The following is a 23,778-nucleotide window of genomic DNA, read 5'->3' on the forward strand; positions in this document are numbered from 1 at the left end:
TGAGCCAAGATCGCACCACTGCACTCCAGGCTGGGTGACAGCGAGACTCCATCTCAAAAATAAATTAATTCAGCCTGGGTGACACAGCAAGACTGTGTCTCAAAAATAAATAAATAAACAAACATGAAAGAAGCACAGCTTGAAAGTCCTTCAGTGATCTAGAATAATGGTTCTCAAGTTAATTTTATACTGCTTGTCAGTTAAAAACATGTATTTTTGATATGTGCATATATTTACAAATTGTGTAATTATAATTCTGTGTCTACATTGTAAAACACAGTGGTACAAATAAAGAGGAAAAATGTGAAGTGAGGGATATTATAAAAAGTTTACTTGTGCAGAAATGTTCTGTTCTTGCTAGAAATACTATGTTCTGGATTGCTGGTTTTTAAGTGTTTAATTTTAAAAAGCTTTATAATATCGTGAATTAGTATCAGGGAAATCTACACTTAGTGTGTTGTATTGCAACAGTCCGTATCATAGTCTTGATCTTTTTGGCATACTTGTCATACCTCGTTCGATGGTTTCTTAATGTGGAGGTTGAAGAACTAGTACTAGGAATAGAAATGTCAGTTCCCTTGCTCTTTACATGTGCTTGCCTTATGTTCCATTTGAGGTTCTTCTGCGGGAATCTTTCAACCATTTGTCTATTTGGGCTTTTTTGTTTTTCTGGGATGGAGTCTTGCTGTGTTGCCCAAGCTGGAGTGCAGTAGCACAATTTCGGCTCACTGCAACCTCCGCCTCCTGGGTTCAAGCAATTCTCATGCCTCCCCCTCCTGAGTAGCTGGGACTACAGACCCATGCCACCATGCCTGGCTAAATTTTGTATTTTTAGTAGAGACAGGCTCTTACCATGTTGGCCATGCTGGTCCCAAACTCCTGACCTCACGTGATCTGCCCACCTCGGCCTCCCTGTGCTGGGATTACAGGTGTGATCCACTGCTTCCAGCCTCATTTGTCTACTTGTGAAGGTAGTTTAGTTACACTAGATAACTAAATTTGTATATCTCCTTATCGGGCATATAGTAATATGGGAAGAGCAAATGAGTGAGGACTTCACTGTCAGCCTCTTTTGGAGTTCTCCACTCTTTCCTCAGAATACCTGAGTAATACATGATAACTTGTAGACCATCTGACATACCAACTCGGTGAAACCTAGACTATAAATACATAGTAAATATTTTTAAAAGCTCATTTTTATCTCTGGGCAGAAAAATAGTCCCAGTTATTTTCTCCTACACTCCATTGGATTATCAGTGTGTACTTTAGGGAGACTAGTGACTAAAAATGATAGGTTCTATTTAAAGTTGATCAGCATTGAAAAGAAATTGGACTGAATAGTCTCACTCCAACAACCATCAAGAGTCCTTGTGGCATTTTCAGAATTGTCGATATCATCGTGTATTTTAATGGCTTTAAAAAAAATACATTTCACCTTTTATAGTAATGTTAATTCTATATATTTCCTATGTCAATAGAAATCTAATTTAATTTTGCTAAACCCGAGCTAAAAATATATAAAGATTGACTGTGAAATGTGCATTAAATTGTCATTGATCATAGTTATCAACATTATGCTATGTTATAACAGCTGTTTGAGATGGAGAACGTTTTTACTGTGTCATCAGATCCTCATCCCTCTCCTGCAGCCCCTCCTTCACTTTCTTTACCCTTATCTTCATCTTCTACCTCATCTGGGACTAAAAAACAAAAGAGGACCCCAACTTATCAGAGATCTGTAAGTCAGGAAAGCAGTCATCCCAGCTTACCTTGCTTTGTGTTAAGAGCATGACCTAGGATTGCCACTCATTCTGGTTGAAATATCTTGCAGACTCACCTTCTAACTTCCCGAATCATTTTTTTCACCTTCAGTCTTGAAAGATAACTTCAGTAGATTAGGGCCTTACTGCTCAAAGTATATCTAAGAATCAGAAGCATTATTATCACCTTGGATCTTAATAAAGATGGAAAATCTCAAATCCCCATACCCACTGAGTCTGATTTTGTATTTTAACTTCTCATTTGAGAAGCCCTCGTTTACAGCCAGACCTTCTTGGTTTGAATCTTCTACTATTTGACTTTGGCAAGTCATTTAACTTCTCTGTGTCTGTTTTCTCATTGGTAAAATGAGGCTAATACAATACTTTCTTGTGGGCTTTTGTGAAAGTTAAATGAGTTAATATATGTTAAACACAGAACAGTGGCTAGTGTAGAAGAATTAGGACATAACCACCTACAGGTGTGGTGGCTTTGATTTACATGATTTAACCATCACACATATTGTTGACTCATACTTTGGTTTATCTTTCTAGAATTTTAGTTACTCTTTTTTCCTAATGAAAATATATCCTTTTTATTAATAATGCCCAACATCCCACTTAAATGGAAATACTTATAAATCAGATTTTCAATGAAAGGGTCTAAAACATAATTGTAATGATTTAGAAATGTCATTACTGTGGTAAATTATAGACCTAGGCTTTGCTAAGGATTTCGTCCTATTTTGTGCCTCACTTATAGTTTTTGTTGTTTTACTCAAAGAAGGGAAAATGGAACATCCAATGTGATAGTATTTTATGACCTAGGCAGATTCCATTATATTGCTTTTAAATAGCTCCTATTTCACTAAAGAATGGGAAAGAAGTGATAGTTACAGATTTCATCAGTATGTGAAAAGTGACGGGTTTCTTTCAGGTAAAGATTAAATGTACCTGTGAAATGATTCAGCATTTTTAAAATGGAAATGCTTTTGCTGTCTTGGAGTTTTGTTGTCTCAGAAGTTTTCTAATGCACTATTTTGGATAGTCTTTCATTAAAGGACCTAAGCATGAATTACTCTGAAATTTTCTAGTTTAAGTATTGCATAGAAAGTTCATTTTATTGTGTTAATCTCTACTAACTTGAAATATGCCTTCCCAAATGCATGACTTACTAAATAGTATTAAGGTATTGGCTGAAGTTTCAAAATAGTGTTACCAAATCTCTTAAGAGTCTTTGGTAGTTTGTGGTCACTGTCTCTTAATGTTAATTATCTTTGTTCTGAAATGGTTGTTTTAGTAATTTTCAGTTCATGTAAAGGCAGCATTTACTAATGTAGTTGCTATACCTTAATATTAAACCCCAGAAATTCTATTTTTGTCTGGTAAGTGGAAATTCTGCCATAATTTGGGGCAATTCCCCGATATAATAACTTAAATTGTTTCCTCTGAAATGTTTTATTAGCTAAATTAATGCTGCAGTAATAAAGTCCATAATCTTCCCTTCATTTTACTTTTTTTTGCCTTTTTATATGAAAGATTTAGTGACTTATTAACCAGACTTAATATGCTATGGAGATAATGTACAGATATGTATATGTTCTTTTTCTTTTTAAAACAGATGAGCTTTGATCCAAACCTTCTCCACAACAATGGACATAATGGGTACCCTAATGGTACTTCAGCAGCACTGCGTGAAACTGGGGTTATTGAAAAACTGTTAACCTCTTACGGATTTATTCAGTGTTCAGAACGTCAAGCTAGACTTTTCTTCCACTGTTCACAGTATAATGGCAACCTGCAAGACTTAAAAGTAGGAGGTAATCTGTCGGTTCTCCTTTGTAAAAATGTAATCACAAAATTTGTCTTGCATATCAATTTGTTCATGAGTGTTTTTCAAAAAAATGTTTTATGTAAATAAAAACATTTTGGACTTTTAGTTGTACTGTTTACTGAAGAATATCTGTATAAACCAGCAGAATCCTTGAAAGATTATATTTGCGTGTATTTACAATAAATGCTTGGAAGATTTCATTGTTGTTCCCCCTAATGATGACTGTTTACCCCTAAGATTTTAAGCCAGTAGGAATATTGAACTTTTATAATGTTACTTATGATTATTCTGTCAGGTACTATTTTGGGTAGTACCTGAAAAAAGTAATTCTTAGAATGTCACCTCTTAGAAGCCAGGCACAGTGGCTCACGCCTGTAATCCCAGCACTTTGGGAGGCCGAGGCGGGCAGATCACGAGGTCAGGAGATTGAGACCATCCTGGCTAACACGGTGAAACCCCATCTCTACTGAAAATACGAAAAATTAGCCGGGTGTGGTGGCAGGCGCCTGTAGTCCCAGCTACTCAGGAGGCTGAGGCAGGAGAATGGTGTGAACCCGGGAGGCAGAGCTTACAGTGAGCCGAGATCCCACCACTGCACCCCAGCCTGGGCGACCCAGTGAGACCCTATCTCAAAAAAAAAAAAAAAGAAAAAAAAAGTTACCTCTTAGATTATATGGAAATTCATTTTGGCTGACACTGTACAAATTATTTCACAGGCCTGGCATGGTGGCTCATGCCTGTATTCCCAGCATTTTGGGAGGCTAGGGCAAGCAGATTGCTTGAGCTCAGGAATTCAAGACCAGCTTGCAGCCTGGGCAACATGGCAAAACCCCATCTCTACAAAAAATACAAAAATTAGCTGAGGAAGGTGACTTGTGCCTGTAGTCCCAGCTACTAAGTAGACTGAGGTGGGAGGGTCACTTGAGCCCGCGAGGTAGAGGTTGCAGTGAGCTTAGATCGTGCCACTGCACTCCAGCTTGGGTGACAGGGAGACTCTGTCTCAAAAAAAAAAAAAAAAAAAAAAACCGTTTTTACATGTGAAAGTGTTCGGCTTACTAAAGGACTGAAATTATGAGGCCTCTTTGCATTTTTAAAAAACATGTTTGAGAAAAGAGTCAGTATAGTAGCTAACAAGATGCATGCTGTAGGAGCATTGTTTTGGTTAATCCTCATGGCAGTACTGTTTGTTAGGAATTATTCTCCTTTTACATCTGAGAAAACTGAGGTACAGAGGAGTTTTAAAAAAAAAAAGCCAAACTTGCCAGAGGTTATGATTAAGTCATCTCATTTGTAGTATGTGTAAATGCCATAAAAACTAAGATTAAGACACGGCTATCTTAGCATAAGATGGTGGTTCTGAAACATTTGTGTGTGTCAGAATTACGTGGAAGGCTTGTTAACACAACACAGATTGCTATACTTGATCCCCAGAGTTTGTCTTTGGCTAGGACTAAAGTTAGGTCCACTATTTCTTTTAAGCTCCCAGGTGATGTTAATGCTGCTGGTCCAGGGACCACACTTTGAAAACCACTGGTCTAAGGCAATTCAAATGCTATGTTAAGTATAGCTTGGAAGCAATATATCATTTTGCAAAAATTAGTTCAACAAACATAACACATTATTTATTTTAGATGATGTTGAATTTGAAGTATCATCGGACCGGCGGACTGGGAAACCCATTGCTGTTAAACTGGTGAAGATAAAACAAGAAATCCTCCCTGAAGAACGAATGAATGGACAAGTTAGTGACTTTGATGCTTTCTGTTTTTTTAGGGCCCTGCATTTGCATATCTTTCACATTAGAAAAGGAAGATTCTCCCCATCTCCTCAGTTTGCACGAAAGAGAGCTATAGTATATAAAGATTACTATTTTAAAATTAATCAAAAGCACTGGCATTTCTTGACCTGAAATAAAAATATGGTCAAGACTCAATTGGGTTTTTACATATAACCCTGAGTCAATGCTTACAGTCAATTTACGTACTGTAAGTTTGAAACTTGGCAGCATGACATCCTCTTGTGGATCATATTAAAATGCATCCCTGTGTATAGTATAGAGGATATTAAAATTCAGTTTATATTGCACAGTGCTGCTCCTGAAATGATTAGCAATGGAAATTTTTTTTTTTTTGACTGGTAGGTTGTGTGCGCTGTTCCTCACAACTTAGAGAGTAAATCTCCAGCTGCCCCGGGTCAGAGTCCAACAGGGAGTGTATGCTACGAACGTAATGGGGTAAACTTGTGTATTTTTCTTAAACCTTTGCCTGATCCACCATGTGATCTATAAGCGTACTTTAAAATTCAAAATAGAAAACGTAAGCTGCAATTGTTAAAATCAGTTTTAAATTTGGTTTCTAAGAGGCTTCATATGCAGCATAATCAAAAAATTTAAAAAGAAAAATTCCATAGGACTTCCAAGTGTCTTAGTTTGCCCAAGTATGACCTTAGTTAGAATATTAAGGTAAAATGTTCCTTTTAATCACTTTTTTGGGGGTTGTGGGGGGGGATCTTTTTCTGGTTCCTTTTAAGCACTAACACCAGCTTTTTTTGTTTGGAATGCCTTATATACAATTGTTTTTTTTGAAATGTAACTATAGTCTCTGGGCAAATGCTTCCACGTGTGTAAGCTTTTTGAAGTTGGATTGCTGCTCAGCTGTGGACTCGCAGAAGTCATCAGCACCATGGAGGGGAAGTGTGTGTTTATATGAATAAAGTGACTTGTCATAAAGCATTTAATTTTAAGAAATTTGGCTTAAAATGCCAGTATAAGAGGTTTTTAAGTAAGTAAATCACAGTATACAGTGAATATGCATCCTGCCAAAATAGTAATAATGATTTATTAATTCACAGGAAGTGTTTTATCTGACTTACACCCCTGAAGATGTCGAAGGGAACGTTCAGCTGGAAACTGGAGATAAAATAAACTTTGTAATTGATAACAATAAACAGTAAGTTCTTTTTTTTTTTTAAATTTTCTCACCTAAGCAGGTCCCCCCCCCATTAAGAAATTTGAAGTGAGTTAAAAACCTAACTTGTAAGTCTGAATAGTTTTCATGAACTTTGAATTCATCAACTAATGATTTGAGGTCTATGAATATTGTATTACAGCCATTATGCAGGGTCTCAGAAATAGGAAGATGATAATTAAAACATTGTTAGGCATTTAAAGGACTTGTTCTAGAGATCAGTGAAGGTTTTTCAAAAAATAGTGCTTTGAGGTAAGTTTTGAGGGAGGGATATAGTCACTAGAGAGATGAGAAAAAAGAGCATTATGATTAGAAGAAGTATCGAAGTATCATGACATGTTTGAGGGAAATGGCCAAAAGTTTGGTCGAATTGACCAGAAGGTAAAGTTTGAGCGTTCTTCTATGTAGGAATCTTTGCGGTGTTTAAAACAAGGAAATGTGATTGGTTTAGATCTTTGGAGGTGGCGGAAGTGGTAGACTTTTGAAAGGTAGGGATGCTGTTGACCAGAGGCAGTGATGTGAAAGTTAACGTGAAAGATGACCACCTAATATGGATAGACTAAGAGGATGGGGTGGAGGAGTCAAGTCATTGAGAAGATAAAATCATCAGTCTTAATTGATTTGATAAAGGTGGGGTTGGAATTAAAGGGAGTCCCAAATACTGTTTTTCTGGCCTGGCATACTGGGCAGATGATGGTACCATAAACTGGGCTAAGGAGACATAAGGAGAATGTTCAAGGTGGGAAAAGAATCATACTTATCTTGGCAATTTTTGAGTGTGAGAAGTTTGTGATGTGTCTGGGTAGAGATATCAAATCTACAGTTGCGTGTATAGGTCTGAGACTTACACCTGTAAGTCTAAGGTCTGTTTCCTGCCTATAGGGAAAGTATATAGAGCTGTAGAATTCATCAGCATACACAGTTAAGGAAAATGTAGTTAAGAAAGCCCAGGGAGAATATTATTTTTATCTTGGGATAGGAGAGATGAGAGATGCAAGAGGAGAAGGAAATTAAAATAGGAAGTTGGAGAAAGTGCTAGTAATGTACTTTCCAGTAGCACGTGGAGGGAAAAGTCCTAAGAGCATGTCTGTGGGATTATCTGCCTTGAACCTTACCTCTTTCTTGGCAAGCCTTGAAGGAATCACATTGTGTTGTAGGTGTGGTTATTATTAGTTACAGTCTGAAGGCCTCAATTTATATAGTTGTTAATCTCAGAACAGCCTTACCTGGTAAGTTTTGTCATTTTTAAAATGAGGTATAAGTTCTCACAAAGTTACTTGTCGATGTTCCTACTGCTTTTAAATAGCAGGCATTTAAATTCCCATCTGACTCTAAAGGCTTTTCACTGCAGTAAGTTACAAAAGCAGGTAAAATTTTTCTGGTGTCTTTGTTAGTCTGTAACATTTTTTTTAAATAAAAAGCACATTTTGGGTTATTTGTCCGTGAAAAATTAAGGGAAGTAATTGCTTGGTGTATAGGTCTTCCTCTTAAAACATTTAGACTAACAGTACCATTATGTCTTATATAGTCTATGTTATCTTAAAAACAAAATTGAATTTACATCGCTGCTGCACAAATATGAGGGCATAAAAGCAACATGTGGTGTCTCTAACTTGTTTCCATTCTCCAACGGAGGTGAATATCATTACTTTTAAAAGCATAGCAAGTTCTCTTAAAATCACTTAATTTACTCAACTTTTATGGCTGTTTACTCAGAAATAATGAGATTGCTACTAAATTTAGCACTCACTGAAAATAGACACCATCTCCTATTTATCCGTGTATCACCAGTACCTTACTTTGCCGCAGATTATACCTACACAAATGTTTGTTCAATGAATAACCTTTGTAAGACTTTAGTATTCCCCACCTTTGGTAGCATTCGCTTTGTGGCTTTATTTCACTTCTTTTGTTGAAATAGAAAAACAGTAGAACATCATGCACCCATGTGTAAGTTTGTAAAAAAGCAAATCTTCCAACAACAGTCCCAGAGAAAGATGACTTATATATATATTTGCCAAATCTAGAAGGCTAAGGAGTTAAAGTCCTTTGCATATAAAGCCATGTGAAAATAATCAAATGTCATAAACCCTGTATTTATTCTTAGTGATGATAGAATTCTTGAAGCCCCAGGAAACTAGTTTCTTTAAACTCATATCTAAGCAGGCCAATACATTTTTAATCCCTGTTTCATTCCTCCTCCCTGCAATTATTTTTTTTTCCTAGTACTGGTGCTGTAAGTGCTCGCAACATTATGCTGTTGAAAAAGAAACAAGCCCGCTGTCAGGGAGTAGTTTGTGCCATGAAGGTAAGTGTTAAATTTGAGAAACTTGAGTTTTCTGTGGCCACTTGAAAGGTTGTACTTCAAACTCCAGCGTTTGTTTTTTCTTTTTTATCTTACCCTTTAAAAATATTTCACTGTGAACCTCAAAGGTAGTCTCTTAAAATTCCTTGGTTGCTAATACATTATCTTCTTTAAAATGGGCTGTTTAATTGATAATATTAGATTGTACTGAATTATATTATTGTGACTACAGTATAATTTTACAAAAATTACTGGTTTTAAGTTGTAATCATAAATGCATACAGAGTGGCAATAATGTTCTTGGTTTTTTGTTTTGCTTCAGGAGGCATTTGGCTTTATTGAAAGAGGTGATGTTGTAAAAGAGATATTCTTTCACTATAGTGAATTTAAGGGAGACTTAGAAACCTTACAGCCTGGTGATGACGTGGAATTCACAATCAAGGACAGAAATGTAAGACAGTTAACTTGATCTTTGGCCTTTTAAGATCAGAGTTGGTTTATGTTTTTAAGAAACACTTAAAATTATGTGATTCTTCCTTCCTCTGTCCCCCCCCACCACCTCCAACCCCTTCTGATTTAGGGTAAAGAAGTTGCAACAGATGTCAGACTATTGCCTCAAGGAACAGTCATATTTGAAGATATCAGCATTGAACATTTTGAAGGAACTGTAACCAAAGTTATCCCAAAAGTACCCAGTAAAAACCAGGTAAATAATCTTTTTCAGGAGAGTCCTATTTCGCCTCAGTAGTAATAGAATAATATGGTGTGGTATACTGAGATTTTATCTTATTCAGTTAATATAATGTGATAGTGGAACAACTAAGGACCTCTTGTTATGTATATTTAAACTAAAAGAGAAACCAGATTTATATATCCGTAAATATGGCGTGTGTTTTCTTTTTTTTTCTTCTTCTTTTTTTGTAACAGAGTCTCACTCTGTCGCCAGGCTGGAGTGCAGTGGCGCAGTCTCGGCTCACTGCAACCTCCGCCTCCTGGGTTTAAGCCATTGTCCTGCCTCAGCCTCCCAAGTAGTTGAGACTACAAGCGCATGCCACCATGCCCAGCTAATTTTTGTATTCTTAGTAGAGACGGGGTTTACCCTGTTGGCAAGGATGGTCTCGATCTCTTGACCTTGTGATCCATCCACCTTGGCCTCCCGAAGTGCTGGGATTACAGGCATGAGCCACCTCGCCCAGCCAAATATGTATTTTTTTTTTTTACTGGGTGATGAGAAAAGGCCAAAGAAGAAAATGCTAGTTAAATTGGAAAGCCCCTGATTGGATTAGACTGCAGTTCAGGTGTACATTTGTTCCCTCCTCTGCCCCTGCCCTACCCCTCCAGTTTGTGGGGAAGGTGAGGACAGAAGTGGTGTCATTCCTGGAAAAATTCCTTAAATAAAATCTTTTGGTACCAGAGTGCTGGGTCTTAATTGCAGTGTTGTAATTTTATGGTTGACTCATGTGACCGTAGACCATGAAGCTTTCACATTGGACTTATGTTGTCAACACCTTTTTTCGCTTCAGGGAACTATGTTAAAAATAACATGGGTTTACTATGTGTTCTTCTTGTTTGACTTAGAACTAGGAAGGATGAGAAATCTCCAGCTAAAATCGTTTTTCCTTCTCATCAGAATGACCCATTGCCAGGACGCATCAAAGTTGACTTTGTGATCCCTAAAGAACTTCCTTTTGGAGACAAAGATACAAAATCCAAGGTGACCCTGCTGGAAGGTGACCATGTTAGGTTTAATATTTCAACAGACCGACGTGACAAATTAGAACGAGCAACCAATATAGAAGTTCTGTCAAATACATTTCAGTTCACTAATGAAGCCCGAGAAATGGTAAGTGTTGGATATTACTGGATATGTATCTAATATGCGAAAGCCAATGTTACATTCAAGTTTATACTACTAAATTAAAATTCTTCTTAAGTTAAATGACCCTAATGGGCATTTACCTTGTTAAGGTGATTAAGAATCATACACATTTGAGTCAGTCTGGGTTATCTCTGGCAGTTATCTTGGAAATATATGTGAAAAAATTTTTGAATGGAAATCTGGACAGGATTACTAAGGTATTTTTAGAGTCAGTGATTCTCTGGCCCTTAATATGAAGAGTAAGAAAATTCAAGTTCATCATTGTAGAAAGTAGATTTTCCCTAACTATTTCCTAAGACATTTAATCAGTGGTTTCTGTTTTTAGGAAACACAATTCTTCCTCCAGTGTGGTCCAGGGAAGCCAAAAGATTGAAACCCATGATCTAGACACTAGATCACACATAAAATACACTAATACCAATGATAGCTGATGAGCTTTTTAAAAAAAAAAAATCAGGCACAGTGGCTCACACCTGTAATCCCAGCACTTGGGGAGGCCGAGGCAGGTGATCACTTGAGGTCAGGAGTTCAAGACCAGCCTGGCCAACATGGTAAAACCCCGTCTCTCCTAAAAATAGAAAAATTAGCCAGGTGTGATGGTGGGTGCCTGTAATCCTAACTTTACTCAGGAGGCTGAGACAGGAGAATCGCTTGAACCCGGGAGGCAGAGGTTGCAGTGAGCCAATACCATGCCATTGCACTGCAACCTGGGTGACAGAGGAAGACTCTGTCTCAAAAAAATAATCGCAAAAACATCTCATCATGTTTTAAGAAGGTTTAACAATTTGTTGTGTTGGGCCACATTCAGAGCTGTCCTAGGCCATGGTTTGGACAAGCTTGCAATTAAACCAGAGTCAAAAAGGTTTTGTTTTGGCAGAACTTCGCAAATTGTTTTTAAAGAGTTTGTGTCCGGGAGTGGCATATACCAACCAGAATTTTTCCCAAACATGTTTTATGAACTTACTTTCTCAGACATAATTTACATTTATAGTTATGTTTGAGATCATATCATCTACACTAAAACTCAGTGTTGTCCGTGGAACTGGGTACATTGAATGAAAATTTAAGTTTCTTGAGTTTTTTTAATCCTTTGCCTTTGTAGAACTGATTGTATTTGACACAGTGTATTTAACTAAAAGTTTGTAAGTCTGAATGTGTGATTTTTAAATTTTTTTTATTTTTATTTTTTTTTTTGCATTTTCAAAGGCAAGATCTGTTTTGCTTTACAGTATGGAAAATACAACTTGGCTACCATCAGGACTTGAAAAGGATTAAATGTCAAAATATTGTTTAGGTCATATTTAAAACTTACAGAATCACTTCTGCAGTGAGCAAATATGTAGTATGTAATACAATAGCAGATTGATAATTTGTGTTCATTGTTTCATTAAACATGAGTACCTACCATGTTCCAGGTACTCTTGATACAATAGCCTTGCAAAGCTGATAATTTAGTAAGAAGGAAAAAAAAAAACAGGAGAAGAGATTTCATGTATTTTATTCTTCAGATGTAAATTTTAACTCTTTCCTGGGCCTAAACTCATGCAATTTTTGAGGTAGAGACTAGAGACGTGCCTTTGTCTACTTTGGAATTATGGTCTGTAAATTAGTGAAGTTTCCGGAGATTATATTGTCATTAGGCTTGGACTTTTATGAAATACATTGTGTTCATGTGTTTACATTCAAATGTGGTAATTTTTTTTAGTGTATATTTGCCAGGAAGTAGCAATTGGGGAGCCTTAGAAAATTGCTCAGGTTAAGTTACTTTGTTGAAAGCAATGAGTTTGTACTTAAGTGAGAACAGTTCAAATGTGGATAATACAGTATTTGTGTCACATCAGAGAAAATTCCTGATGAATTTAACTTGATGGTGGTTGTAAAGTTCAATGTTGCCTTACTTGACAAGTTTCACAGCCAGTGAAAATATTATTTGGGTTTCAGGGTGTGATTGCTGCCACGAGAGATGGTTTTGGTTTCATCAAGTGTGTGGATCGTGATGTTCGTATGTTCTTCCACTTCAGTGAAATTCTGGATGGGAACCAGCTCCATATTGCAGATGAAGTAGAGTTTACTGTGGTTCCTGTGAGTTGTTTTTGAGAAAAGTTGGGAGGTGTTTCTTGATGCTTTCTTTTTCAATTGAAAGTTAATTTTGTTTTATCGTTTTTAGGATATGCTCTCTGCTCAAAGAAATCATGCTATTAGGATTAAAAAACTTCCCAAGGGCACGGTTTCATTTCATTCCCATTCAGATCACCGTTTTCTGGGCACGGTAGAAAAGGAAGCCACTTTTTCCAATCCTAAAACCACTAGCCCAAATAAAGGCAAAGAGAAGGTAGGTTTTGCATAATCCGAATGATTTTTGTAGCTGTTTATTCCTCTTCTGCTTTAACAGTACATAGTAATAGAGTACATATAATCAGTGGAAGTTTGTCTCTTTCAGAATTTCTGTCATGTTAACAGTGAACTAAATAAAGTAAGGTTTCTTAACCTCGGGATTATTGACATTTTGGGATGAATGATTCTTTACTGTGGGGGATGGGATGTTTAGCAGCATTTCTGGCCTCTACCCACTGGAAGTTAGTATTCTGACCCCTTTTCCATACCTCCCATTGTGACAGCCAAAAATGTGTCCAGACATTGCCAAATGTCCCCTGGGAGGCAAACTCATTCCAAGTAGAGAACCAGTTATATAAAATGATAGTACTGTCTTCTGAGCAATTTAAAACTTAAAAAGTTGTGTATCCTCAGTTCACACATTTAAACTTCATTTATTGAAAAATCCACTGAATAGGAAATACAAAGATGTCTGAGATGAATTCTCCTTTCAAGTTAATAACAAATTGAGAGAGTTTTATAGAAACACTCCATACAGAATATATAATATTGCTATTGAAGGTCAGCGATAGTGCTCTGGGGAAAATTAACTGGTAGGGTATGAGATGGTTTCACTAATAGACGGAGACAGGAAAGAGCATTCTTCACAGAGTAAAAGTACCGATGAGAAAAATTCAGGGTTTCTTTAGGAAGCAATGAGTAACTAGTCTGACAGGAATATATATATATATTTTTTTGGTTTTGTGTATGGGTTTTTGTTGGTGAGGGAGGTTAGGAGAAATAAGGATGAAAAATCAGGATCCAGCTAGACTGGGAGGGTGTTGATTGCTGCTCTAAAGAATTTAGACCTTGTTGCCGGGTGCGGTGGCTCACACCTGTAATCCCAGCACTTTGGGAGGCCGAGGCGGGTGGATCTCGAGGTCAGGAGATTGAGACCATCCTGGCTAACACGGTGAAACCCCGTCTCTACTAAAAATACAAAAAAATTAGCCGGGCATAGTGGTGGGCACCTGTAATCCCAGCTACTCAGGAGGCTGAGGCAGGAGAATGGCGTGAACCCGGGAGGCAGAGCTTGCAGTGAGCTGAGATGGTGCCTTTGCACTCCATTCTGGGCCACTGAGTGAGACTCCGTCTCCAAAAAAAAAATTTAGACCTTGTTCTGTACTTCAAGGAAAAAATTTCTTTAGGATAATGACATCAGGTATGTGCTTTGGGAGAGTAATGGCAGCAATATGAAGCCTAGATGGGATGGAAAAAGACAAAAGAGGAAAAGGATTACTATGAAATTACTTGGATAGTTAAGGTAGTCCTTGAACTAGGCACACAGATAGTGGCTATAGACAAGTGAAGGTACATGAGAGATACTGGAAAGTCATGTTATAATTTAATAATTACTATTAGCCAGAAAGAGCAAGGCTTGTATCTTGCTTATCACTTACTGTAGCTTGGGAAATTATTTCACCTCTGAACTTCAGTTTTTAAATTTCAAAAATGATTGTGTAATAGTTTAAAAAGCCCTCTAAGTACCTAGCTCATAATAGGAATTTCACATGTGACAGATGATACTGTTAACAAAAATAAAAATACACTTCAGTTGGGCTTATTTTTAATAGATTTTAATTCTTGGAATGCTTTGCTTCCCAAATGTGTCTGGCAAAACTGGCTCGATGAAGAGAGCCTTTGTGTGAGACTCTCCCTGCCATTTTTTGTTTTTTTTCTTTCTTAGTCCAACAGTACCCTAGTAAATCCTCTGTCATCGTGCTTCTTACAGTATATAACATTTACCTGTTTATGAATCTGTCTCTGCTACACTGGACTCCCTCAAGGCAGGGATTCTCCTATCTCTATTTAATATATTTGATGTATAGTATATCGTCAGCTGTTGATGTTGAAGTTGGTGAGTTAAGAGCCAAAGGTGAACAGTAAGCTTTTGAGTTTGGTTGTGGAAAAGTTGATGACATTGGAGTCAGACCTGAATTCACTGACATTGTTCTTAACCAAACTCAAATCCTCTGGATTATTTTGCGCTGGGTTTTGTAACCTTGGTAAGGTTTACTTAATTCCTCAGATTTCCCCAATTTGTAAAATGAGGGAAAAGAGAAACTATGGAGATGATTTTGTACAAGATTAATTTGATAATACATAATACCTGGCAATGTTGTAAGAGTTCAATAAATTACTATATAGCAGTTATGGAAGGAATGTGATTGGTAGAAGAGGAAAATGAATTGGTTTTGAATATGTCATAGTTTGTAATGAGGACTGGAGTTTAGGAAGGAAGTCAGGGCTAGAGTGTAGGGACATGGGCAAATTATCTCCATAGAAATGTTGAAACCATAAAATCAGTATAATTTACGTAGTTGCTGTACACTGTCATTACTTAACGGTATGATTCAATACGACACACCTGAACTTTCTTAGACTTTTTTTTTTTTTTTTAGTCAAGTGCAGTAGTGAGAAGGGGGGAAAGAGTAGAACAAGGAAGTTCTATCTGTAACTGACTGAACAATCAATTGAGATAACCCACTACCTTCAGACCAGCCCTTAGATTTTTTAAGAGTTAATCATTCTTACATGTAAGATGATTGAAATGTTGTTTCTCCTTGAAGTCTGGGATTAAAAAAAAAATTGCTGAAATACTGGTATGTCATAATTTTTAATCACCTACTTTATGTCAAGTACTTGAACTGTACTAGATCATACACCAAATTCTCTCCTGCATTGTTAAGTATATTGATTGACATTATGTATTAAATACCATGCAAGGTGCTGTGTGCTACTAAAAGAGGATACTTCAGCAGCTGCTTTAGGAAATGCTAAAGCTTCTTGCCGTTACAGAATTTCCACTTCGTTGGAAGTAACATGCCCAGTTTAATTTCTGATTGGCTATGAGGAGTGTAGGTGTGTTAAACATTTTCAGTAAGCTTTTTTCTCCTCAATAGCAAAAATTAGATTCTTAAGATTGAAAGACCAATTTACAGCAGACTGAGCTAGTCTTAAGGCAAGACTACCTTTTATTCATATGAATAATCTGTTAGAAAACCCTGGAATAAGACATTTTTACAGCTGTACCAATCCTTTGGCTCAAGAATCTGTAAGAACTGTAGTTGTTTTTATTGGTTTTTGTTCTTGAGATTGTTTTCATTCTATTTTTGACTGTATCTCTTTAGGAGGCTGAGGATGGCATTATTGCTTATGATGACTGTGGGGTGAAACTGACTATTGCTTTTCAAGCCAAGGATGTGGAAGGATCTACTTCTCCTCAAATAGGAGATAAGGCAAGATAATTCTCATTCGAGAGAGGGTTAAGAGTTGTCATCTTAATCATAAATCCTGCAGGATGGGTTCTTCAAATTTTATCAAGTTTTGCTGAAATATATTTTGTGTTTAAGAGAAATACATGTATATCTTCTATTTGAAAGCAGCTTATTAAAAGTGTCAAGCTTTTTGTTAATCAAAGCCTTGTTAATCTAGCTGTTTAAACAAATAAAACATGCTTAAATAAAATCGTTACTGGTGTAAGAAAGTTAAAACAGTCACTACTGAAACATTATCGAAGTAAAAGCACACCAAAGATTTTACGTTGCTGTTCATTTTTTCTCATACTTAATACGTTTGGTTTTTGGATAGCCCTCTAAAGAAATTGAGAATCTATAAGGAATACAGACTGAAAGACAAAACTTTGATCCTTTGTGAAAAGTGGGATGAGACATAAATGTTTTGGTGAAAATCAGTTCCATTGAAGTAATTACAAAGGATATTTGGAATGAAAAGCAGGTGCTAGGGGAGTTATAGGTCTTGTTTTCTGAGTTAAGAAGGAGATTGGTGTGGAAGTGATATGGTATTAATGAGCATCCTTAATTTTCACAGGTTGAATTTAGTATTAGTGACAAACAGAGGCCTGGACAGCAGGTTGCAACTTGTGTGCGACTTTTAGGTCGTAATTCTAACTCCAAGAGGCTCTTGGGTTATGTGGCAACTCTGAAGGATAATTTTGGATTTATTGAAACAGCCAATCATGATAAAGAAATCTTTTTCCATTACAGGTAAGGCGTGACTTTCAGGAACTTTACAGCTAACTTACCATCCATTCTTTGGTGTTGGAATAAAAAACATTTAGTATTGATTGATTATACTTGTTGAGGCCCAGATTTCATATTGGTAGAATTATGGCAAGATATAAACTGAAGTTAATCACTGATCTTAGTATATACAGAGCCTGTGGCCAAAAGAAATAGAAAGGCCTGTGCCTTCTTACTTTTTGTGTTGGTACCATAGGATTGGCCATTTGGTGTATAATATAGTGGTTAAGAGTAAGGGGTCTGACTGGGTGTGGAGGCTCATGCCTATAATCCCAGCACTTTGGGGGCTGAGGCAGGTGGATCCCTTGAGCCCAGGAGTTCGAGGCCAGCCTGGGCAACATGGTGAAACCCCATCTCTACAAAAAATACCAAAATTAGCCTGACATGGTGGTGCATACCTGTAGTCTCACCAACTCAGGAGGCTGATGTGGGAGGACCACTTGATCCTGGGAGGTGGAGGTTGCAGTAAGCTGAGATCGCACCACTGTACTCCAGCCTAGCCGACAGAATAAGACTGTCTCAAAAAAAAAAAAAAAAAAGTAAGGGCTCTTAGAACCAGACGGTTCAGTTTTTGAATCCAGGCCCTGCCACTTTATACCTGTGTAATTTTTACCAAATAACTTCTTGGTATCTTAGTTTCATTATCCTGAAGTTAGGGATAATGTTACCTCTTCATGGGGCATTCTTGAGGATTAAATGAGTCAATACATAGAAAGTACTTAAAATGGTGTCTAACATAAATAAGCATGCCCTGCCATGACTGTTACTGTAAAATAAAGACTGCCTGTTACTGCTGATGTTTATGGTAGTGTTTAGTTAAATGTCATTTCCTTTCTCCTTAGTGAGTTCTCTGGAGATGTTGATAGCCTGGAACTGGGGGACATGGTCGAGTATAGCTTGTCCAAAGGCAAAGGCAACAAAGTCAGTGCAGAAAAAGTGAACAAAACACACTCAGGTAATAAATGGTGACTTATTCAGCCTGTGCTTTTAAGTGAGAGTTAAAGGATGGAGTAGTAGAGGGAGATGAGGCCTAATTATTCTACATCAGTCATTCTCATGTGCAATTCCCTAGAACAGCAGCATCACCTGGTTGCTTGTTAGAAATAATACATTCTCTGACCCTATCCCATACCCACTGAAACTCTGTGAGTGGGCATTCTTTTTTAATAAATCCTTTAAGAGATTCTGGTATACGCTGAAGTTTGAGAAGGACTGGCCTAGATATTTTAGGTAATTTGCTTTATATTTTCAATTCATTGTCTTCTTTTAAAAAATAACGCCAGGATAGCCAGCTGTGGTAGTGGATGCCTGTAGTCACAGTTACTTGGAGGCTGAGGTGGGAGGGCCACTTGTGCTGGTAGGTTGAGACTGCAGTGAGCCACGATGATCCTACCACTGCACTCCAACCTGGGTGACGGAGCAAGACTGTCTGAAAAAACCAAAAATAACCCCAAGATATGTATACATCACCATGGAGTAGGGAAGAGAGGCATTTCCCTAGAAGACTGTTTTGAAGAAGAATGAATCTAAATGTGAAAAATAATGGGAAGTTAAAAAAATTAATTGTAATTTAGGATCTCTGACTTTAAAAGACCTGCAACTTATTTTTGGCTCTCATCTTAACTCTCAAGTCTGTGTTATGTTTTAGACACTGGGGATACAGCAGTGAAGAAATCAGATACATCCCTGCATTCATTGACCTTATTTTTTGGTGGGAAATACGGGGCAGACTAGAGGAGTAAAATACTGTATATGATGTTTAGAAAGACAACAATACATGTAATAAAGATGAATCAGGACAGTATATAAGTATTCAGATTTACATTTTAGAGACCAGGAAAGGCTTCTTAAAAAATGACATATGGTCACCTGGAAAAAGTAAGAGATCAAGGCGTGTTTTATTTATGAATACTTATTAATTCCTTAAACAATTTTATTTAAACAATTCTATTTAGGAAAAGCAGGCATTTTGGTAATTTAGAAGTATTTAAAGTCCAGCAGCTGTTCTGAAAATAGAACTTGGCTTCAGGTTCCCTACCCCATTTCAATAGCAGGCAGCCAACCTACCCTGTTAACATTTGTGCTGTTATTTTTTGCTTACTTGTCTTTCTGTATAGTAGAGATGAAATAAAATTGAAAGATGTACCTGCCTTTGTTTTGTAGTGAATGGCATTACTGAGGAAGCTGATCCTACCATTTACTCTGGCAAAGTAATTCGCCCCCTGAGGAGTGTTGATCCAACACAGACTGAGTACCAAGGAATGATTGAGATTGTGGAGGAGGGTAAGGATCATCACTATCAGGCTGTTTGAAATTTGCCATAACTTCAGATGAGCACTTATAAAGTTTTAAAATACGGTGCGCATTGCAGTTGTTTTTAGGTTTAAAACTGAATTAAGGAAAAGTGACTTCTCTCTCATGCTTGCTTTTTATTTTTATACCCCTTGAAAATGAGGTCAGTCTGGGTTTAGTGAAAACGTGACTGCTTTGTGAGCACATGACTGATACATGAGCAACTACGAGTTATATTGAGATAGACTTAAGAACAAACTCTGATACCAAAGCATTTAATGTTGAGTGTATGATAATCAAATATTCAGTTCCTTCACTAGTATTTAAATCAGGAAGCATTCAGTTCTGTATTTTTGCTTCCTGTAAAAGTTTACTGTTTTTTTTTCCCCCACACTACACTTATGTACATACTCTGTTTCTTAATAGCTAGAGTTCTATGAGGATCCTATTTCTCATTTCTAGCTCAGGGTTCCTTTCTCTACTTTCTTCTTTTTTCCCCCGCTATCTTCAAGAATTCCCAGAGTTCCAGTGCCACTGTTACCCCAACAGTCACCATCAGAAAGACCAACTTTGTATGATCTGTATGCATAAAATAAATACACGATAGAAATAGGAGAGAACTCTGTAGATGATTAGGATAGCAGAATTACATGATGGTGGAGTAGATCAGAGGGCTTGAGTATCCCAACCAAAGATGATGGCTTGGTAGGCCAGGCGTGGTGGTTCATGCTTAGGGAGGCTGAGGCGGGTGGATCACGAGGCCAGGAGTTCGTGACCAGCCTGGCCAGCATGGTGAAACCCTGTCTCTACTATTAAAAAAACTAACAATAAATTAAAAAAAAAAAAAAAAAGATGATGGCTTGGTTTACAAAGAGAGTAAAGTCCTTGTATCATCTAAGAGTCAGCGAACATAGAGTGGTGAATAGCAGGTCATTTGGGAGAAGGAAATGAACCTTGATAACCTATTCCTTTACCACATGGGATTCTTAGAATTTCTGTTTTACATAAAACCACTCTTCCCCCACCTCTAAATATGAATTTTTAAACAAATGCCATGGCAGCACACCCCTAAAAAGGCCATGGGAGTATGGACTACTAACTTTGACTCACGATATCAAATTGCCCTTCCATCTCCTCCTAACATGCTGCTTTTACTTCCTTTTGCATCCCCACTTCCCAGTCCACTCATTCTTCAGCACTGGCTGTGGGATATAGTCCAAAGCAAGGGTTTTATTTAGGCATCTCTAAGCCTGGTGGGATATAGTCCAAAGCAACGGTTTTGTTTAGGCGTCTCTAAGCCTGGGACTAGACAGATTACATTTTCCCACTTGGTAAGAACTAGCTTTTTTATTCAGGAACACAACTGGAACTTATACTAAGACTTTGAAGTTGGGCAGACCTAGATCTGGACACCGTTCTAGCATATAATCTTGGACAAATAACTTAAACCTTTACTAGCTCAGTTTCTTCATCTTTAAAATGGTAATACCTTCAGCCTTAGAAGGTTCTATAAAGTATGAATCAGTATGTGCATCATAAATGGTAATTATTGATACTGGATGAGGTCAGACCAGCTTCCTGTAATCACTCTTCCTCATGACTTGATCTCTTTGGATTATCTCCTCAAAGTTTTTTGGTTCCTGTATTTAAAAGTCAGCTGGGGCCGAGAGTAGGGGCTCACACCTGTAATCCCCGCATTTTGGGAAGCCAAGGCAGGCAGATCACCTGAAGGTCAGGAGTTCGAGACCAGCCTGGCCAACATGGTGAAACCCTGTCTCTACTAAAAATACAAAAATTAGCCAGGTATCATGGTGGGTGCCTATAATCCCAGCTACTTCAGAGGCTGAGGCAGGAGAATCACTTGAACCTGGGAGGCGGAAGTTGCAGTGAGCTGAATCATGTCACTGAACTCCAGCCTAGTTAACAGAGCATGACTCCGTCTCAAAAAAAAAAAAAAAAAAAGCCGGTGTGGTGGCTCACACCTGTAAACCCAACGCTTCGGGAGGCCAAGGTGAGCAGATCACTTGAGCCCAGGAGTTTGAGACCAGCCTGGGCAACATGGCAAAACCATGTCTCTACAAAAATTACAAAAATTAGCCAGTCATGGTGCATGCCTGTAGTCCCAGCGACTCAGGAGCTGAGGTGGGAGGATCACCTGAGACCAGGAAATCAAGGCTGCAGTGAGCCATGATCGCCACTGCACTCCAGCCTGGGCAGGAGAGTGAGACCCTGTCCTAACAACAACAATGACAAAAATTCTTCACCCACCCTGTAATCATCAATGGTTAGAAGCTTCTGCTTCCCACCTGTTTTTCTCATGTTTTCCACCATTGTTGACTGAGTACATTTGCCTGGATGCTGAATTGTTAGGCAGCTGAATTCTTTGGCATAGTTTTTATCTGTAGCCTGCACTGGGCTCCAGGCAACTTCATACTGTAGGGCAGGGCTCAGCATATATGGTGGCCTTTTTTTTGTGATCACAGCCTCAACCATTTGTTTACATATTGTTTTTCGTTGCTTTCTCACTACAACAGCAGAGTTGGTTAGACAGGATGACTTGCAAACCTAAAAGTATATACTATCTGGCCCTTTAGGAAAATGGTTTTTGATCTCTGATCTGGAAAAAGGAACCTATGTGAGGGAGCCAGAATTGGAACAAAAAAAAAGGAGATGGGGTGTCAAATTTATCTAAATTGTTTTTGCCTATGCCTGCCTAGTTGTTTACTGGCTGATTGAGTATGGAACAAAAATATTTTTGGTTGGCTCATACTGTGAACTTGGGAAGAAGATAGTCCTGTGAATATTAGCAACCCATAGTGCTTAAAATTTAGGTAATGGGATTGTAAATGACAGTATTTTTTTTTTTTTAATTTATAAATGCAGTTTAAAATTGTTCATCAGCTAATAAAGTACTGATGGGAGCTGTGACATTCTCATTTGGTTCCATGGTAGTATTTAACATTTAGGATTTTATTTAAGCTTTAAGGTGAAACTTCTGAGTACTAAAAATGTATATTATTTTAGGTAACATAACACATTTTTAGCAACTATATAAACTTCCTAGGATCATCAGCAGAGGACTGTTGTGAAATACTAGCTTTTAGACTTTGTACCTGTTTTACAGGCGATATGAAAGGTGAGGTCTATCCATTTGGCATCGTTGGGATGGCCAACAAAGGGGATTGCCTGCAGAAAGGGGAGAGCGTCAAGTTCCAATTGTGTGTCCTGGGCCAAAATGCACAAACTATGGCTTACAACATCACACCCCTGCGTAGGGCCACAGTGGAATGTGTGAAAGATCAGGTAAGTGCCAGCATCTCTGTATCTGAATTTGATCCTTCTATGAGTTGGTAACCAAAACCTTCAAATTTTTTCAGCCAAGGGGAAATCGTCAACATTCATTCATTTTTTACTTCTACTTTACCTTTTTTCAGTCATTTGAGGTAGCTTAATAAAAACAGAAAAGTACACAAAAAGTGACTACATTAGCAATGAGAAAGTAAGATTGGTATTAGTAACTAATATTATGCAATGGGGAAAATAAGTTTGGGGTGAGATTTCCAGAATAGAAGGACTATATGGTTTTGTACACTTTTGCTTAGAGCTTCTTTTGCATATCACACAAACACAGAAACCGTGTTCAAAAGTACTTAAAAAAATAAGCTTAGGGCAAACAAACTTAGTCTTACTACTGAGATCTCAGGGAAATCTGAGTCCTCAGAATGCTTTTCATCAGTACAGAGAATAGCAACATTTTATATGGCTGCTACTGTAACCCAGCTTAATTCTAGAGGGGATCCAAACAATATATATATTGAAGTAACAGCTTCCTGATGAGTTTGCTTAATTCAAAAAGCTTAGTTCATAATATATGAAGGAACAAGGCAACTTTTGTTTGGTTCAAGTTTGTGATATAGTGAATGGCACTTTCAAAGATACATTTCTTCCCTGACAGGTTTTGCCACAGGCAGCTGGACTGGAGTATCAACATTAATACCATGTTGTATACATCCTTTTAGATAGGGGCAGGCATTGTGCTTCATTCAGAGTGAGGTGTGGCATGTCCTCTCTTTTTTACCTACTTTTTTTTTTCAGTTTGGCTTCATTAACTATGAAGTAGGAGATAGCAAGAAGCTCTTTTTCCATGTGAAAGAAGTTCAGGATGGCATTGAGCTACAGGCAGGAGATGAGGTGGAGTTCTCAGTGATTCTTAATCAGCGCACTGGCAAGTGCAGCGCCTGTAATGTTTGGCGAGTCTGGTGAGTTTTGTTGTTGTGGTTTGATTAGTAACTACCCTGGAGTGTCTCAACTTTATAGTCTCTGTTTTGT

General features: G+C 37.7%; 1 protein-coding gene across 4 annotated transcripts in view; it reads left to right on the top strand.

Moving 5' to 3' along the window:
* The window catches only part of CSDE1 (cold shock domain containing E1), a 41,167-nt gene that overhangs the window by 14,790 nt on the left and 2,599 nt on the right, over positions 1-23,778 (top strand). The window contains exons 1-17 of one of the 4 annotated variants that reach the window (XM_030824791.1): positions 829-1,738; positions 3,379-3,577; positions 5,223-5,332; positions 5,732-5,824; positions 6,442-6,539; positions 8,784-8,865; positions 9,185-9,313; positions 9,443-9,568; positions 10,493-10,705; positions 12,683-12,823; positions 12,909-13,073; positions 16,246-16,353; positions 16,946-17,121; positions 18,000-18,112; positions 19,321-19,440; positions 22,574-22,752; positions 23,545-23,708. In XM_030824791.1, the coding sequence (XP_030680651.1) occupies positions 1,601-1,738; positions 3,379-3,577; positions 5,223-5,332; positions 5,732-5,824; positions 6,442-6,539; positions 8,784-8,865; positions 9,185-9,313; positions 9,443-9,568; positions 10,493-10,705; positions 12,683-12,823; positions 12,909-13,073; positions 16,246-16,353; positions 16,946-17,121; positions 18,000-18,112; positions 19,321-19,440; positions 22,574-22,752; positions 23,545-23,708 (2,354 nt within the window). In that variant the 5' untranslated portion in view covers positions 829-1,600. Of the gene's footprint in view, positions 1-828; positions 1,739-3,378; positions 3,578-5,222; positions 5,333-5,731; positions 5,825-6,441; positions 6,540-8,783; positions 8,866-9,184; positions 9,314-9,442; positions 9,569-10,492; positions 10,706-12,682; positions 12,824-12,908; positions 13,074-16,245; positions 16,354-16,945; positions 17,122-17,999; positions 18,113-19,320; positions 19,441-22,573; positions 22,753-23,544; positions 23,709-23,778 lie in introns of those variants that run through there. The other 3 variants (XM_003268019.2, XM_030824792.1, XM_003268018.2) reach the window with 3 other exon arrangements.

Source organism: Nomascus leucogenys, chromosome 12 (assembly GCF_006542625.1).
Source record: "Nomascus leucogenys isolate Asia chromosome 12, Asia_NLE_v1, whole genome shotgun sequence".
In the NCBI taxonomy this organism is placed as follows: Eukaryota; Metazoa; Chordata; class Mammalia; order Primates; family Hylobatidae; genus Nomascus; species Nomascus leucogenys.